General features: G+C 50.0%; 1 protein-coding gene across 18 annotated transcripts in view; it reads right to left on the reverse strand.

Annotated features, from left to right (window-relative positions):
• Window positions 1–17287, reverse strand: part of EPB41L2 (erythrocyte membrane protein band 4.1 like 2) — a 1866207-nt gene that overhangs the window by 1339376 nt on the left and 509544 nt on the right. For all 18 annotated transcript variants that reach the window (XM_069607396.1, XM_069607395.1, XM_069607398.1 and 15 more), the window contains one exon: window positions 13508–13726. In XM_069607396.1, coding sequence (XP_069463497.1) covers window positions 13508–13726 — 219 coding nt within the window. The remainder of the gene's footprint in view (window positions 1–13507; window positions 13727–17287) is intronic.

The following is a 17287-nucleotide window of genomic DNA, read 5'->3' on the forward strand; positions in this document are numbered from 1 at the left end:
GACTTACCTGCAGCAGACCATGCTGCTTACTTGCCTGCCAGTTGAGCCTCTGATCCTCTTCTATTTGGAACTACTTTGCCTGTTGGGTGGGGCAGGAGCCACTCCCTAGATTCAGAACACTGGAACTCTTCTGGAAAGCAGGAACTCTTTTCTTACCTAGGCGTGGCTGTGGAAGGAGACACCCAAGCACTACAGGAGGCTATTTAAACCACACCCGATGGATGAATCTTGCTTTGCGTTATTCTGCATCCTCTGCAGCAGAACGTTAATCGTGTCTTCTGCATCTGATCCTGGGCCTAAGGAAAAAGGCTTACCATCCTGAATCCAGTCTTCAGCAACACCTATAAAGACAAGAAAGAACAGGTTAGCATTATTAGCATTACGGTCTTCAGTGACAGCTCTTCACTTACCTGATCAATCGGCTGTCACCAACGCCTCGCGCTGCATTCCGGCATCTGAAAGACAAAACAAGGTGTGTTTAAAGACATTGGGGAACTTTAATACTCACGTGCCATTACTCCTTTCCACATCTAACCCAGTGGGTATTCCGGCACCCTGCAGCCGCTCCGAACTTGTACCTGCAAAATAAAAAGACAGTTAGAGCGCATCGTGAAGCAGGCAACAAGCGCTTACTTACGTGCTTCCAGGCGCTTCTATTCATCACACGGGCTCCATCTTCAACTCACTTCAGCCCGTCATCCGCCATCGCCGGAACCCTGCAAAACAAGAAACATCATTACTAAAGACTTTAAAGACATTAGAATTACTCGAAACTTACCGTTCGTGCAGTAAACGACGGACAGCAGTCCTCTGAAGTCAAGAGGCCTGCTCCCCTTATCCAGTGAAGAAACTGGTTACAGCACCCTGCCCCGAGGCAGATGGAGAGCACGGCGTTCACTTACCTAAGGTGAGAGCGTTAACTTTTGGGGTTCTACAGGAGAAGAGAAAGGGAAGAAGAGAGAGACATTCAATAACCCAGTTGCTTAATCCCATATTTTCTATCTGCAGACATCTTACCCTTCAAGTCAGACATACAGTGCACAGAGGTCCAGCCCAAAGAGCCAGCCGTGTGTTACACATCACCTTTGCAGATACGGTATACGCCCAGTAAAGACCGGCGCCTCTACGGGAATCAGGTGAGCGTTACAAAGCTCCCACGCCGGGGCAGGAGCCTTCACCTTCGGGAACGATCGGAATAGTCCCTTCATAAATTCCTTCACCAGGCGATGAGACCATAAGGACGCCTGTCCCGTAGTCCTGGTATATCGGGAGATGGCAGCCAGATGTATTTTGATGGAGGCCTGAGCCAGTCCAGCTTTGGCCAGCGACAGTAGGTACGGCAGTATTTGAGGGGACGTAATCCGCAGAGGGTTAATCTTCTGTGCACGGCACCAGACAGAGAACCTCTTCCATTTATGACCGTAACACTTGAGTTGAGGACGCCCTGGCCTTTGCAAGAACCTCTCTGCAATCAGCCGGTATATCGTACCCTCCAAACTCTAGTGCTGCAGGAGCCAGGCCTGCAAGTTCAGCGACTGTGGGTCGTGATGGAGAATGGCGCCTCCTTCTCTGCAGAGAAGATCCGCGTCCGCCGGCAGCTTAACTGATGGGGACGTTGACAAGTCCAGAAGGTCCGGGAACCAGATCTGCCTCGGCCACGCCGGTGCGACGAGGATCATCCTGCACCTGGACTTCTTGAGCTGGTTGATGAGGCGGGGCAGCAACGGCAACGGAGGGAACGCGCATAGAAACAGGCAGTCCAAGGGGAACGAGAAAGCATCGCCCATGCTCCTCGGCTGTGGGAACCTGCTAGCGAACCTCTGGCACTTGGAGTTTGTCGCCGTCACGAACAGGTCGATCTGGGGTTTGCCCCATCGTTGGAAGAGCCGATCCACTTGATCCTTGCGCAGTTCCCACTCGTGGCACGAGCGCAGCTCCCTGCTGAGTGAGTCGGCAATGGTGTTTTTTATTCCTGCCAAGTGGAAGGGAACCAGAAACATCCCCTGGGCGACGGCCCAGTGCCACAGATCCTGGGCCTCCTTGGATAGGGCTGGGGATCTGGTGCCCCCTTGCTTCCATATGTAGAACATTGTGGTGGTGTTGTCGGTGAAGATCCTCACCACCTTGTCCTTGAGAGACGGAAGGAACGACTTGAGAGCCCAGAACACTGCTCGGAGCTCCAGAATGTTAATGTGGAGAGACCTCTCCTCCGGGAGCCAAAGGCTTCTTGCGTGGAGATCTCCGGTGTAGGCCCCCCAACCCTCCAGAGAGGCGTCGGTCGCCACCGCCTCCTGAAACGCTGGGGTTTGAAAGTACGTGCCCGTAGTGAGGTGAGCACGGGTGCCCCACCATAGGATCGCCCGACGGAACTCCTCGTCGAGAGGGATCCTGTCCTCGAAGCAGCCCGTCGCCTGAAACCAGCGGGCGTTGAGGAACTCCTGTAGCGGACGCATCCGAATTCTGCAAAGGGGTACAAGATAGATGCATGAGGACATCATCCCGAGAAGGGACTTGATGGACCTCACCCTGGCCACGTCCGTGGCTAACAGGCGCCGCATCTTGCCCAGGATGGTCTTGGTCCTCTCCTCTGAAGGGGAGGCCAATTGCCCCACCGTATCGAGCTTCGCTCCCAGAAACAGTGCTACTTGCAATGGAACCCGATGGGATTTGGGCTTGTTGATTGCGTACCCCAGCTCCGGAAGCAACCGGACGGTCCTCGCCGTGTGTTCAACGGCGAGTTCTCTTGTCCTTGCCGGATTAGCCAGTCGTCCAGGTAGGGGTAGACGTGGATCCCCCTGCAGGCGCAGCCACGCCGCCACCGGTGCCAGGCACTTGGTGAAAACCCTGGGTGCCGACTTTAATCCGGGGCTCTGAAATGGTAGTGGCGTCCCTGAACCACGAACCTGAGGAACTTCCTGTGCCTTTTCAGAATGGGGACGTGGAAGTAAGCATCCTCCAGGTCCAACGACGATAGGAAGTTGCCTTCCTCCAGCTGTCCCAGCACGTGCTGGAGGGTGACCATCCTGAATTTCTGCGCCTTGATGTATTTGTTTAACCAACGCAGGTCCAGGATGGGGCGCCAACCGCCTGTCTTCTTTCTGACAAGGAAGTACCTTGAGTACACTCCGGAGCCCCTGAGCCTCCTGGGGACGAGCTCGATGGCACCTTTCTTGAGCATCGCCCTTACCTCCAACAGCAGTTGAGGGACGTGATTCTCCTTCCTGGCCACGGGAGGCATGCGAGGGCACTTCTTTTGGAATTCCAGCGAGTGCCCGTTGGCCAGGGTGTCCAACACCCAACGGTCGGTGGAGATGGACTCCCACACGCTGACGAACTTCGTCAGCCGGCCTCCCACCGGGGTGCTTCAGTGGGGGCCCAACAACACGGCTGGGTCAGTCTTGCTTGGAGGCGGCCTTGCTGCCTTGGCCTCCTTGGCGACATCCCCCTTGCTTGCCGCGACCTCTGTAGGCCTCCTGGGAAGGGGAGCGGGCCGCCTGGCAGTAAGTGGAGGAGATACCGCTGGATCCTTTGGAGGTACCCTGTCTGCCTCCGGAGCTCCGAAAGGGCCGTTGCTGTTGAAGCACCCCTAGGGCCCGGGCCGTCTCCGAGTCGGTCTTGATGGCCTGTAGAGACACGTCTACCGCCTTACCAAAAAGGTTGTTGCCATCGAACGGCATGTCCAACACTCTGGTCTGGACGTCCTGGCGAAAGTCAGTCGCCTTGAGCCATCCTTGTCGTCGGAGGCAAACTCTGTTGCCCAGTTGGCGAAATCCGGTATCGGCAATGTCCGTTGCCACCGTTATGGCGTGATCCGACGCCACCTCGCCTTCCTGCAGAATTTCTAGGGCCTCCGACCTCTTGTCAGGCAGGAAGTCTAGCAGAGGAGCCATCTTGAACCAGAGCACCCTGTCGTAGCGGGCCACGATCGCCAAGGCATTGGCCGCCTTAATCGTCGTCGTCGCCGCCGACGAGATGACTCGTCGTCCCATGGAGTCCACTTCTTGCCCTCACTGTCCGGCGGGAAAGTGGAAGTTGAAGCCGCCGCACCCGCTGCCTTCTTCTTACCCGTTGTCGAGACGACAAGAGTCTGGCGTGGCTGGGCCCTGAGGCACAGGGGGGCGGCATCGGGGACTCGGTACTTCTTCTCGTACCTGTCCCTCTTGGCAGGTGTCGTGGAAGGGTTCTTGAGGACAGCAAGCCCCTCGTCCCAGATGTCGTCGAGCAAAGGCACCGCGAGGACCGCCTTCCTCTTGGCCTCTCGTCGTTGGTACAGAAACCCTTCCTTCTTTTGTTCTTTAGGGCAGAGCTGGAGGAGCTCGGTTGCCCTGGTTATCATGGCGTGGAAAGAGCCAATTTCGTCGGCTGGAGAAGCCCGTGGGGGGGCCAGGGGGGTGATGACGGGATGTCCGCTGTGTCATCGCTGCTGTCATTGTCCGTCCCCGTCGCTGTATCCGTCGCTGTATCCTCTCTAGGGTCCGGCGAGGGGGATGCGAGGTCCACAGGTCTCGCAGGCACGAAGGGCGGAGCGGGGTGGACTCTCCTTCGCTTGTTCGGAGGGCTTCCCGACGGGCCTGGTTCTGGATCCTCCGTCGGGGTCCGTGGTAATCTCATCCTTATCTCGGCACATAAGGATTGGATTGCCAACAAAATGGCCGCCGAGCTATCCTGGGGCTCGGGTAATGGCTGCGACGGACAGGATGGCCGCTCCACTGGGCCCTCTTCGTCGTCATCATCGCTATCTTCGATCACGTCAGCAGGGACCGCCCCCTGGCATCGAACCTTCTCGAACCTCTCGTTGAGGCCTATGAACCTCTTGTTGAGGCCTATGGACCTCTCGTTGAGGCCCTTCTCGGTTTCCACCAGCTCCTCCTCAGAGGCTGGTTCCGAGTCTGTAATGGCCACCGGCCCCCCCCCTCTTTTTCCGCCGGGGATTTCACGGGGGTCTTAACGATGGGCTGGAAAGAGGATTCCCTCCGAGGTGGCAGGGATACTCTGGGCCCAGAGGCCGTTTCCACTGGTGTAGTCTCAGCCGGCTTCACCAGGGTCGCAGCGACCACTTCGATAGAGGCCTTTGCCGGCTGGATCAAAGCCCTCACCACCTTAGGTGCGTCCTGGGCCTTCGCCTTGGGGGGAGGGTCAGCGCCTCACTCCCCCTTCGAGATCGACCGGGTCCGCTCCAGCGGCTTACCTGGGTTCTCGGACTTCCTCTTCCCCGAACCAGAGCGCTGGCTCGTGGTCGAACGTGCCGGGGAAGTAGCGCCCTGCCTGGCAGCCGAAGAGCCCGACCTTTCGGCGCTCCCGGTGCCTGCGGACTCGCAGTGCTTGGCCTTCTGTTGGGCCCCCGTCGCCGGGGCGCCCTCACAGGACTTAGAAACCCGCTCAGACTTTTTCTTCGCATTCTCACCTGCTGTGCCCTTCTCTAGCCAGGCGGCGAGGCGGGAACGACAATCTTGTTTGGTCCGTTCCGAAAGGTTCTTGCAGAACGCACAGTCCTTCTCCACGTGCGTCTTGTCCTCATGAAGGCAGTAGAGACATTGCGAATGCTCATCCTCCTTGAAAACGTTTTGCATTCCGCATCCAGGGCAGCACCTGAACAGCTTGGATCCGGGCATCGAGCTTCCTTTGTCCAGGGCCATGTCCGTTGAGCTAGCGTCGAGCTTCCTTTGTCCTGGGCCATGTCCGTTGAGGTAGGCCGCAGATCTTCCGGAATCCTCCAAGAAGTGTAAACTCGACGAAAACTTCACCCTTGAGGGGCGTAGAAGAATTCCGAAACGGGTCCCCGTTGTCGGAAGTAGAAACGGTGGAGCTTGAGGCTTGATTAAACCGAAAAAATTAGAAAATCTCCTGAAAAAGCGTGAAAACGCAGCAAAAAAACTCGAGAGCTAAAGCACGAGGACTCCCAACACTTGAGCGTGCGGTAAAAATCTGAGGATGGCTGCCAGGGGCGGGGCTTAGGGAGAGGGCAGTCATTGGCTGGGGGCAGTATGATCCAGAAAGACAGATCAGAAACGAAACCGACACTGATTTTTTCTTTACCGAGGATTCCCAGCCTGACGGGGAATATTCATGAGCATGTGAATCCATGCCAGACCCCATGCTGGAGAAACAGGGCACCTACCTTGGGCCTGGTCTTCCTCTTCACGTGGTTCTTGATGTCCCCTGGAGGTGATCTCTCGAACCGCTCCCTCCACCTGGCAAAATGATTCTTGTGAGCTCGCGTCCCAGCTGTGGTGGGGGCCAAGGCACTGGAGGCAGAGCGTGTGGTGATCCTTCGTGGGGAAGGAACCCTCGCAGGCCAGACACCTGCTGAATGTACCGGGGAGGAGCGTTGCACCAGAAGACAGAGTCTTCTCTGACAATTGCTAGGAGAAAAAACAATTTAGAGAACAAAAAAAAACAGAAAGCCTTTTCGGGGAAGAGCGCATGGAATTACAAGGCCGGAGGCCTAACCCAGGAGCACTAGTGAAGCAGTCCATTCCCATCGACCCGTAAAAGAGGACTGGGGAGTGGCGCCGGTCGGCGGAGTCAGAGGAGCACAAAGTCCCAGGGCCCACAACCCTGCGCACATCTAAATTTAAACACAAAGACAATTTTTTCTGGTGAAAAAGGTTAAGTTTCCCATCGAGGGATGCCCATACAGTGTGGAGGAAAGGGGACGGGACGTAGGAGTATTGTTTACCTATAACAAGGGGGTGGGGCTCTAAAAGAGAGTGAGGGGTCTGTGCAAATAACAGATCCAACAGAAAAGGAAATCCAAAACCCTAAGGAAAAACCAGGGACGGGAATTGCCCACCTGGCAAGGGAAAGACCAGGGACAGGGATTGTTCACCTGGCAGAGGGAAATACCAGGGACGGGTATTGTCCCCCTGGCAAAGGGGACTAAAGTAAGCCGGCTAATGGAGTAGGAAGTGTTATAAATAGGTGATTAAAAGTCATCCCAAAGACTGAGAAAAGACCACGGGAGGTGAATTACCCCCTCTCCAGCCCCCCTTGGCACTGAAATTAAACTACCAGAAAGAGTTGCTGGCAAGAAAGGGGTAACTATGTCGGGGCTATCCTCAATGGCCAAACTGGCTAATTGAATCTTGGCTCTTCCAAGCTAAGAAAGATTGCAGAGAAGCAGTCAAGATCTTTGTTTCTTTTGTTTTGCCTTGTAATATCTTTGAGTAGAAGAGTGTAAGGGTCAGAACAGGTTTCGGACATAAGACTGGACATTTCTTTATTGTTTGACATCCTGACGACTACTACCTTAGTTTTGTTAAGGCAGGGAAATCCGTCGAGTTAGGGCAAGTGACGCATTCTTCCCAACCCCTTTATGATTTGAACAAAAAAACTATCTGAATCCAACCACCTCGTGTCCGTCTCATTATATCTGCTACCTCACAGCTCCTTACCTTAATGGTGGAAGGGGAACTTCAATTAGGGAGGAGAACAGGAACACTATGTGCAAACCTGCTAAACCAGGCACTGGATAGTGAAGCAGTGGAGGCAAAGGGAGGCACCGTCCATTATACAGTGGCACTAAGCAATCTAGGACACTATAAGCATGGAAAAGATGATGGCAATAGTTTAAGGTATGGTGGTATTCGGCAAGGTTTGGTTAGCCTTTCTTACTTATGCTCTAATGACTATACTCGTTTGTATATCCCGATGAGACTAAGGATACTTGGCATTCTCCCGGAGGAGAAAGACAAACATAGAAAGTGTAAGGATTTCGAAATACCTAGACTACCCCCTGGGAGGAACGAGGGGGGAAAGCTATGTTGGAAGGGTTGGTACAGTTAACGTTGATCAATTGTTTGTATGATTTTTCAATGGAGAAGAGTTCAGACTGAATGCACTGCTGAAGTTGACTGACTTTAAATGAAAATTAAGATTTGGTTGAACAAAACAAAAACACTGTGCAGTTACCAGGTGCACCCAATCCACTCAAAGAATACATAAGGCCCACCTCTCATCATACACACTTTCCAACACCACGCTGCCACTAGCTGTCGCTAACTGGGACATATAGCCCCTCCTGCTCCGCACTGACCTGCAGAGGCAGGAACTGCAGCACTGGGCATATGGCGCAGAGAGGAGGAGAATAAGATGCCATGCAAGGCAAGCACCCATTCCCTGGGTCAGACCCTCACCCTGAGCATTGAATGATGCCTAGCTCATTGCTCTGTACAGGCTGAACAGGGAGAGAATAGCAAAGGTACGGTTAATGATCCACAACAACATCCAGAGCAGGATCAATATCAGGACGGCCTTACCCCCACTGCTGAAGCTTGTGTCGGTGCTACGGCATGCTGCAAAGCATGTCCCAGACCACTTTTTCAGTTTTGCTTGGGCAGGTGCTGGAAGCATTCCTGTGCTTTGCATCCTGCCACATCTTCCTGCCTACCACCCTGGCACAGATAAAATGCCAAAAAGGCATGTTTCCACATATCAGCACATATGCCAAACATAAATGCACCTATGAGGCGTTGGTTGACCCTCAGGCATCCGAAGAGGCATACCGCAACAGGAAGCAGTCCCACTCTATGAATGCACAGGTTACGTGTAACACTGACCTGACAAAAACACTGCTGCACACACTTTCCTGGATCCACCCACAATACTGTGGTCCTGCATAATAGCACCCTGCCTGCATACATGGAGAGCCACAGAGGGTAACAGAGTGGGATGCTGGGTGAGTACAAGTGCCATTACACAATACAATCTCGAGCACAAGTTGAATGCAATGTAAACGGGGGTGGGTGGAACATTACTACTACTGATCAATGCATGCCCTGTCAAAGCCATGTACATGCAGGACCTGCACTCTCACACTACACATGACATCCACAAAACCACAGCACTATGCAGTAGTATGACAGCAATGCATGTAGCCCCAAAAAGTAGCTTAAACACAAACAGAGGCCTGCATGAAGCACAATGCATAAGGCACACAGCTACACAGTCAATGCAACAGTTCAACACTGCACAATGATAATGCAACACTGCCAGACAGTGATGGCATGTACACTGCACACCATGTATGTGAATCCATTGCGGCAGGAACACTGAAACCACAAACATGCACAAGAACAACCGATCAGCTAGCAGGGCACGACTAGACAGCACAGCAAAGGCCCAAAACAAGACAACATGCACATTTGAAATCCTATCACAGGCCAGGTCTGGCACAACCTGTGTGTGAGTTGTGTGCACAGTGTATCTCTAAGTGGCAATGTACATGTATCCCCATAGTATCACACTTTATTTAATTACTAGGAATGAAAATCATGTTATACACATGCACTGTGACTACATCAAGAGATAGTCCGTCAACAAGACATGTAACATATCACGCATCCTCAATGCACTGTGACTGATATCTGTGTCCTGTGCTTTTGCAGGGGACTCTGGTTACCCACAGCTGCCATGGCTGATGATACCTGTGCCAAATCCACGTATTCCACAGGTGGCCTACCATGAGGCACACGTCAGGACAAGACTCCGGGCTGGCCTGCTGAAGGGACGTTTGCGGTACGTCGACCATACTGGAGGGTCCCTGATGTACAGGCCAGAGAAGGTTGGCCACATATTCTTGGCCTGTGCCATAATGTACAACATTTGCCTCAGGCAAAATGTCCCCCTGATGTGGATATGCCTCCCTCAGCAGACAATGATGTGCTGTCTGTAGATGCAGTGCTGCCTCACATTGAGCGTGAGGAAGCCAGGGACAGAAATCTGGTGCGGCAGGAAATGATTTAAAAAAAAAAAAAAAAATCTAGACACATTACTTATCACATGATACGCACGTTCTGAATGTATCACCTTCACACTAAAAGCATTGTCCTAGCATTTCTTCAAGTGAACTTTATTTAGAACTATGGTGAGCACCCAACCCACCTCCCCATCCGCAACATCCAGAACCCAATCAACTCCCCCATACCAAACTCCCCGATCCCCAACACCCCTTACCACCCACCTCCCTTGTGCCCAGTGAAATAGTGTCATGTAAATACAAGTCATTTTCGTGGCCCCTTATTACTTGCCAGCCTGCTCGAGCAGTGTACGGGCGACATTGCGGAAGGTGCAGCACAGTGGGCTCTGAGGCAATAACACCTCTATGTGGATGACGGATATGGAAGGCTCTGAATCCTGACCCTGGATGGGTTGCAGGGTGAGGGACACGCTGCCATGCATAGATTCAGCAAAAGCTGACATGCACTTTGTGTGCTCCCTCATCCTCTGGCCCACAGCTTTGATTGCAACAGTCGACATGGACAAATGCTGACACTGGCAGTCCAATGACCTCGCTATTCTCCGTGAGGAGCCCTGCATACTGTCCCGTATTGCATGCAGATGCTGCACCTGCATTTTGGCCAGGTTTTCTATGCGACCTGGCTCCACTTCCTGGCATTCAGCCTCCTTCAGATTGCTTCACGTGAATGCTGACACAGGCTGTGGACTATGGAGAGAGCCAGGGCTGGAGCAGGGGGACCTGAAGCCAGTGTTATCCCCATCAGGTGTACCACTGCTATCACTCCCTGTATCCAGCTCACCCTGACGATTGCTGTCTACCTCAGGTCACAAGGGGGAGTAAGGGGGCAGATGGGTGGGTGCAGGTGTTGTGCGACACTGTCTGGATGTTGCTCCTAAGGGATCATCACAGGGGCCGGCTGTGGTGTGGCGGTTACAGCTGCTGAGGGTGCCGTACCTGCTGTAGCATGTGGAGTGCCCCCTCAGGTGCTGTGCCATGTGCAGTGCTGGTGGAGGGGCCACTGGGCACATTTGTGGGGACTGTGACTTTCTCACCACTTGGCATGGCTAGCATGGTGCCTCACTCCTGCTCTTTCTCCTGCTTTTCCCATGCCTGGCCTGTGCAGGGGTGGAGGGTGGTGTGCTGCCTCCAGTGGAGGTCTTCTGGGAAGCAGAGGGCCCTGCCTCATCAGCCTGAGTCGAATGTGAACCTGATTGGTGGATAACGACATGCTGCCAGTCTTCATGCATACTAGTCTGTGGGCTAGCGAGACATTCATGCGACATGATGAATGTTCACCCATGCACATTTTGTCTGATGGGTAGGGTGGTTTGCAGGCCAATGAGTACAGCTCATGTAAGGTGGGAGTAGTGTCTGCAGAGAGTGTACTCAGCATATGCATGTGCTCACTGCCTGTTGGCATGCCAATATGGCTTGTTGATGTGTGTGGTGGTGCAATGGGGGTGAGGGGGTCTCACTTTTCAACTTGGACTTTCACAGCACACATGGGTGCTTCTCCTGGTTCCATGGCTTCAAATGCGCATGTGTAATTGAACAGTATCCCACCTTCCCTTGCATATGCATGTAGTCACAGTCCTCGCTGTGCCGGATGACAATGCCCACTGCCATAACCTTGTCCTGGATGCAGGCCCAGATGGCAGCCTCCCTTTGGCCAGAGGCCCCCACTGCTGTTTGAAGCCATACTGCTCACCCGCATGAATGACGACCTCAAGCATCAGCACCTGCAGTTCCCCCTGACTGACATTCTGCTTTCGCAGCCTCATCTCTGCCAACTTGCCTTTCCCCTTTTCCTGAGACATGTTCCACACGACTGTTGTCTTCAGATGGCACAAGGAAATGGGAGATTGAGGGTGGATTAGATTTTTAGAGATCGCCGTCGCCACGCCTCCCATTCCTGCAATTATGCTTTTTCTCCCCGGCGGTAATTCCACTGGCGAAAATAGCAGAGAGTTGTGCAGTTGTAGTGGTAATTCCACCGATTCCACTGGAATTACCATCCGAAGTTGATTTACGGCGGTAATTCCGGCAGACAGAATTACTTTTACCGCTGATAGCATGTGTGCGCTCCAGTCACCTTTTAATGTGGTGGAAATTCCACTGGACACAACAGCGGTAATGGTAATACCGTCCAGTGGAATTACCGCCATCATCACCGACCAACTCATAATGAGGCCCGCATTATTTAACAGAGCTGTATATTTCTCTGCAAAGATTTCCCAACTTCCATCTACTCTACGCTCATCAACCTCTCATAAACCAATACCCCTAAACAAGTAGATCACTTCTACATGTAATTGCGCTCATTTTCCTTGATGAACACGGCCATCTCCATATAGAACCACAGTGAGATCATCAGTTAACGGAGGACACATGTTGACCTGGTCAACAAAATGAAGGCTAAGTAGAAAAGAAATCCAATGTACAATAATAGTGAGCCTGATTTTCCAAGTACATTAAGAGGTTTCAAGTATTGGTGGTCAATCACCCCACCATTGTACCTGTCTAAACCTCATGAATTGTAACTTGTTTGATACAGTTCACTCCTACATAGGCGAAGGGACATATGCTACAGGCAGATGTCATTCTACCATGTTGTAAATACAAACAATAAAATGGCATTTCAAAAAGTTTGTATTTACGTCAGTTTACATATTTCAAAATTAGTACATTTTAGGTCCCATTCAGTTACTGACAAAATGACATACTGAACGGATGTAAGAAAATTATACAATTACTTGCTAATTTTAGAATAAATAGTGTCCTAGATGGCACACATACGAGTTCAAGGGTGTTTATGTGCCCACAAATACTTGTGGGCCATGGGCCTGTTCCCCAGTCTCTCGTCTCCATTGGGATCCCACTCTAATGCAGGTGTCTGTAACCCTGGGGTAGTACTACGGATCAGTAACCATATTGTTTGATGTCTAACTGTCCCCAAGGATGTTTTCCCTAAGTGCAGACTAGCTAACTCACTCTGGGAATTCCTAGACTGTCCTTACTCTACTCTGGAGTAAAGGCATACAATACTTGACTCGCTTTGGATTCAGTTTACCCTGGTAGCTCAAGGCAGGGACGCAGAACACTTTAGAAAGGTCTCTTCACCACCTTTGACATAAGACCCTCTTAAGAATCTGCATGTTATATTATTGAACAGTTGATCTCTTTACCACAGTTCCACTGCAAAGTAAATATTGGCAAGTAAACCGTTACATGTACCAGTGCAGTCTGACGTACTTATAAGAAGGGGTGCATAGGTACTTGGATGGACATATCCTCTAAGCAATGGATCTGCATCCTTTGTCTCTACAGATTATTTGGACTACGACCTCAATGACCCCTTACCATTTACTACGCTAGTTATGGGTGATAGGAGTTTTAGTTCAAAACAATTGGAGAGATAAACACCAGGGAATACATGCATTCCCCCATACACCTAGAAGTGAAGTGGACTGCTGTACCTGCTTAAACATATTGACATGTACAAACCCATTGTCAGGTTGAAGAACCTACTTAAAATGTAAATATTTTCCACAGCAATCAAATACATAAACACCATTGAAACTGCTTTTTATTTCTACCTTTTCTATTGTACAATTTTTAAAGGAAGGAAGACAACCATGACAGCATCATAACTGATTTCCTATTTCGCAATGGTGTTTTAGCTAATCGATGCAGTCAATAACATTCTCATGGCTTTGCAGTGTGGGGGACATTCTTCGCACTCTAGTTATAGCACCGTTAAAGCCTTACCTCTATTTCATAGCTGTATTCTGTTTTATCCAAAAAAATTACTTTACAAAGTACAGTTTTCAACTTCTTTGGCAGCTTCTCGGAAACCTTTTCTGTTTTACTTTTCACTGAATTTTCTTTTGCATCCTTTTTAGTTTCTTCATCCTCTTCTTTTTCTGTCTTTTCCTCTGCCACCACTTGTATTTCTCTGCCAGTTTCCAAGCCCTCCTCTTTAGCAGGCTGTTAAGATTAATACAAATTGATAAGTACAATATACAAATTATTACAAACAAACATGAAATCACCTAATATTAAACTAACATGCCTGGCATTACACAGGTCTTCGATTCAAGCAATGTACATTACATTTGAAGTAAGATGACAGAATCACAGGGATTTCTAAAGCATCTCAAATTGTGTACGCTCAGGGAAAAGGTTTCTCACCTTCAAACACAATAGTTAATTCATGGAGTTTTATTTTAACAAATAACCAATTTGCTGTGGTCAAACCTATAAAAGGAACAATTAAGCAGTCTAGATACACACAATAATATTAAATATATAGACATTTATTTATTGGAGTGTTACAAAGCCACAACCACAACACATAAAAGTCATGCTAATTCAGAAAAGTAAATCCTATATTAAACGTCGACTGAACAAAATAACAAGCAGATCTACAGGCATGTGGTGTACACATCACCTTTAATTACTGAAAACGGCAAACATTCCCCCAGAAAGATGATACAAAAACTCCCAACTAACAAAATTGGAAACAAGTGACACATAGGAACCTCTCTCGTGCTTCCACTTGGAGCTCCATAAAGCTCGATATCCAAAATATTTTAAGATCAGTTGGATTAGTAGAGCAGCGTCACGTACAGGCACTTGTCACAAGTCTCTCCCCTTCTCACCTGTTTTTGTTGTTTGCCTGAGACCTTCTTTGGTGACTTCTTTCGCACGGTCCGGGATTTGTATAAACCCGTGTGCTGGTCTTCAGATTCCAGCGTGAGGATGACAATCCAACTCCAGGATACGTTCAGATGTCCAGGACGGAGACCAGGAAGGAACAATGTCCGAGCTCGGAGACACAGAACGACGTGACCTGAGCGCGGGCGAAAATCCAGGAAATTCGAAGGTACGTTTTGAGGAAAAGAAGGAAGGAAGGGGGATTCAAGGAACCGGGTAACAGGATTCAGAAGAAAGCCCCGAGCGAACTCTGGCAAAACACGTCCAACTACAGCAAGCGGTAGCGTTGAGACGCGCAGAGCCGCGGGGGTGTGTCTGTTTAGTAGAACATAGAGCGTGGAGCACAAGGACTGGCAAGCAGCGTTCCGTATCAGGCAGGCATGTTGGAAGGATTAATGCATTCAATCCCCGATGGGTCAGGGACCACGAAGTCCAGAAAGGACATAGGCGACGGTTCATGACAGTATGCCTCCACTGAAGCACAGCTCCTCCGGGTTTGCCTGGATGGATAAGATGGTATCTTCGAATCAGCCTGGGGCATTCATGTTTGACACGGGTTCCCAGGTGCACTCACTGGGAGGATAACCTCTCCACTCGACCAAATATTGTAATTGACCACGTCGGTACCTAGAGTCACAGATTCTGGAGACCTCATATTCGAGTTGGTCATTGACAATCACTGGGGTACATCTTGGAGCAGTTCGAGAGGGCTGAACATATGGTTTTAACAGAGAGGTGTGGAAGACTGGATGGATCCTTTTCCATGATTCTGGTATTCGGAGTCGAAAGGCCACTACAGTGACTATTTATTTTATAGAAAAGGGCCCGTAATACCTGGGAGCCAATTTATTTGGTCGTAGGTGACGGGGAAGGAGTTTCGAGGATAACCAGACTTTATCTCCTACTGAATAGGAAGGCCCAGGTTTTCTTTTGGAGTCAGCATAATGTTTAACGTCTTTTCGGGACTTTTCTAGGTGTTCCTTTGCTTCTTTGTGCACATTAATTAGTGTTTCAATCCAGGAATCAACCACAGGAACTGGCGTAGGGTGTGGAAGAATGGACGGTAGGACTTAAGGATGAAATCCTTGACTACAGAAGAAAGGACTGACTTTGATAGCTGAATGATCCAAATTGTATGCAAATTCGGCCACAGGTATTAAGAGTGACCAATCATCCTGGACCTTGGTGGCAAAGCAACGAAGATACCGTTCCAGGGTTTGGTTTACTCGTTCAGTGGCTCCATTGGTCTGTGGGTGATAACCCAAAGACAAGGCACGTTGGATTCCCAGTATACGACATAACTGTTTCCAGAACTGGGATATGTACTGGAGTCCTCAGTCAGAAATTATCTTGGAAGGTAGCCCATGAAGCCGTGTTCCAGGAAAATTCCAGCAAGTTCAGACGAGGATGGCAGTTTGTATAAAGGTGTAAAATGAGCCATATGAGTGAACAAATAAAAGGTAACCATTATAGTTGTGTAGCCCCTGGAAGAGGGTAGTTCCACGATAAAATCTGTGGCAATGATTTCCCAGTGTCCTGCTGGTTGGAGCAGGAGACCTGCTGGCCTTTTGTTATCATGTTAGTTCTGATTGCAGACTGCACATGTCTGGATATTGATCCTGATATCATCCTTCATCTTTGGCCACCAAAACTGTCTTTGTATCAGATGGAGAGTGTTGGTGATGCCACGGTGTCCTGAATGGAAAGTATCATGACATAGGCTTGTGATTTTTTTGTCTCAGTCCAGGAGTGGGACTGACCAAGCGATTGTCCTTGAACAGGTATCCGTCCTTTGTTTTGAGATTCCATCAATTGTTTCTCTTAAACTCCTTCCAAGGTTCAGAGGACTGGGTTTGAATTCGAATATCCTCCATGCGGGTAATTGCTTGGGCAACAAATATTGTGTGGGGAAACATCTTAGGAAAGGTCCGATCTTCAAGGGGTTCATAATCAGGACGTCTGGATAAGGCATCGGCTATAATGTTATGCGTTCCAGGGACAGATGGATTTGAAATTGGTATTGGGCAAAAATGACGACTGTTTCTACATTCTAGGGATTGCAGGACTTGAAGATTCCGATGGTCCGTGCGAACTTGTACCGGGTGTTTGGCTCCCAAAAGAAGATGACGCCAATGAGTGAAGGCTTGACGGATGGCTAGCAATTCCTTTTCCAGGACGGAATAATGAGTTTCACTGGGGGTCAAGGTGCGAGAGAGATAGGCGATGGGGTGTTCTAACTTGTCGCCAAGTTCCTGATTCAGGACTGCCGCAATGGCGTAGTTGGAGGCATCAGTTTCGACAAGAAAAGGTCGATCAATGGCGGGTTGAGCTAGGATGGGAGCTTGTGTGAACTCCGACTTCAACCGCAGGAACGCCGAATCTTGGGCTGAGGTCCACCGAAAGGGGGTATCTTTCTTTAACAATGTAACAATAGGATGCAAAATCTCAGAAAATGCTGGTATAAATTTCCGGTAGAAGTTAGCAAGCCCTAGGAAGGATTGAATTTGTTTTACAGTGGTTGGAACAGGCCAGGATAGAATGGAATCAACCTTTGAGGGGTCCATTCCAATTCCCTTTGGGCTAAGAACGAATCCGAGATAGTGAACAGTTGATACAAGGAAAAGACACTTCTCGGATTTAGCCAGGAGCTTATGTTCACGTAGACGTTGTAAGACTGTCTTTACGTGCTCTTCATGTTTTAGGTGGTCCTTGGAGTGTGTATATATATATATATATATATATATTCAAGGAACCAGGAAACAGGATTCAGAAGAAAGCCCAGAGCGAACTCCGGCAACACACGTCCAATTACAGCAAGCGGTAGCGTTGAGA

The sequence above is a fragment of the Ambystoma mexicanum genome, chromosome 4q (assembly GCF_040938575.1).
Source record: "Ambystoma mexicanum isolate Mex_15411 chromosome 4q, UKY_AmexF1_1, whole genome shotgun sequence".
Classification (NCBI taxonomy): domain Eukaryota; kingdom Metazoa; phylum Chordata; class Amphibia; order Caudata; family Ambystomatidae; genus Ambystoma; species Ambystoma mexicanum.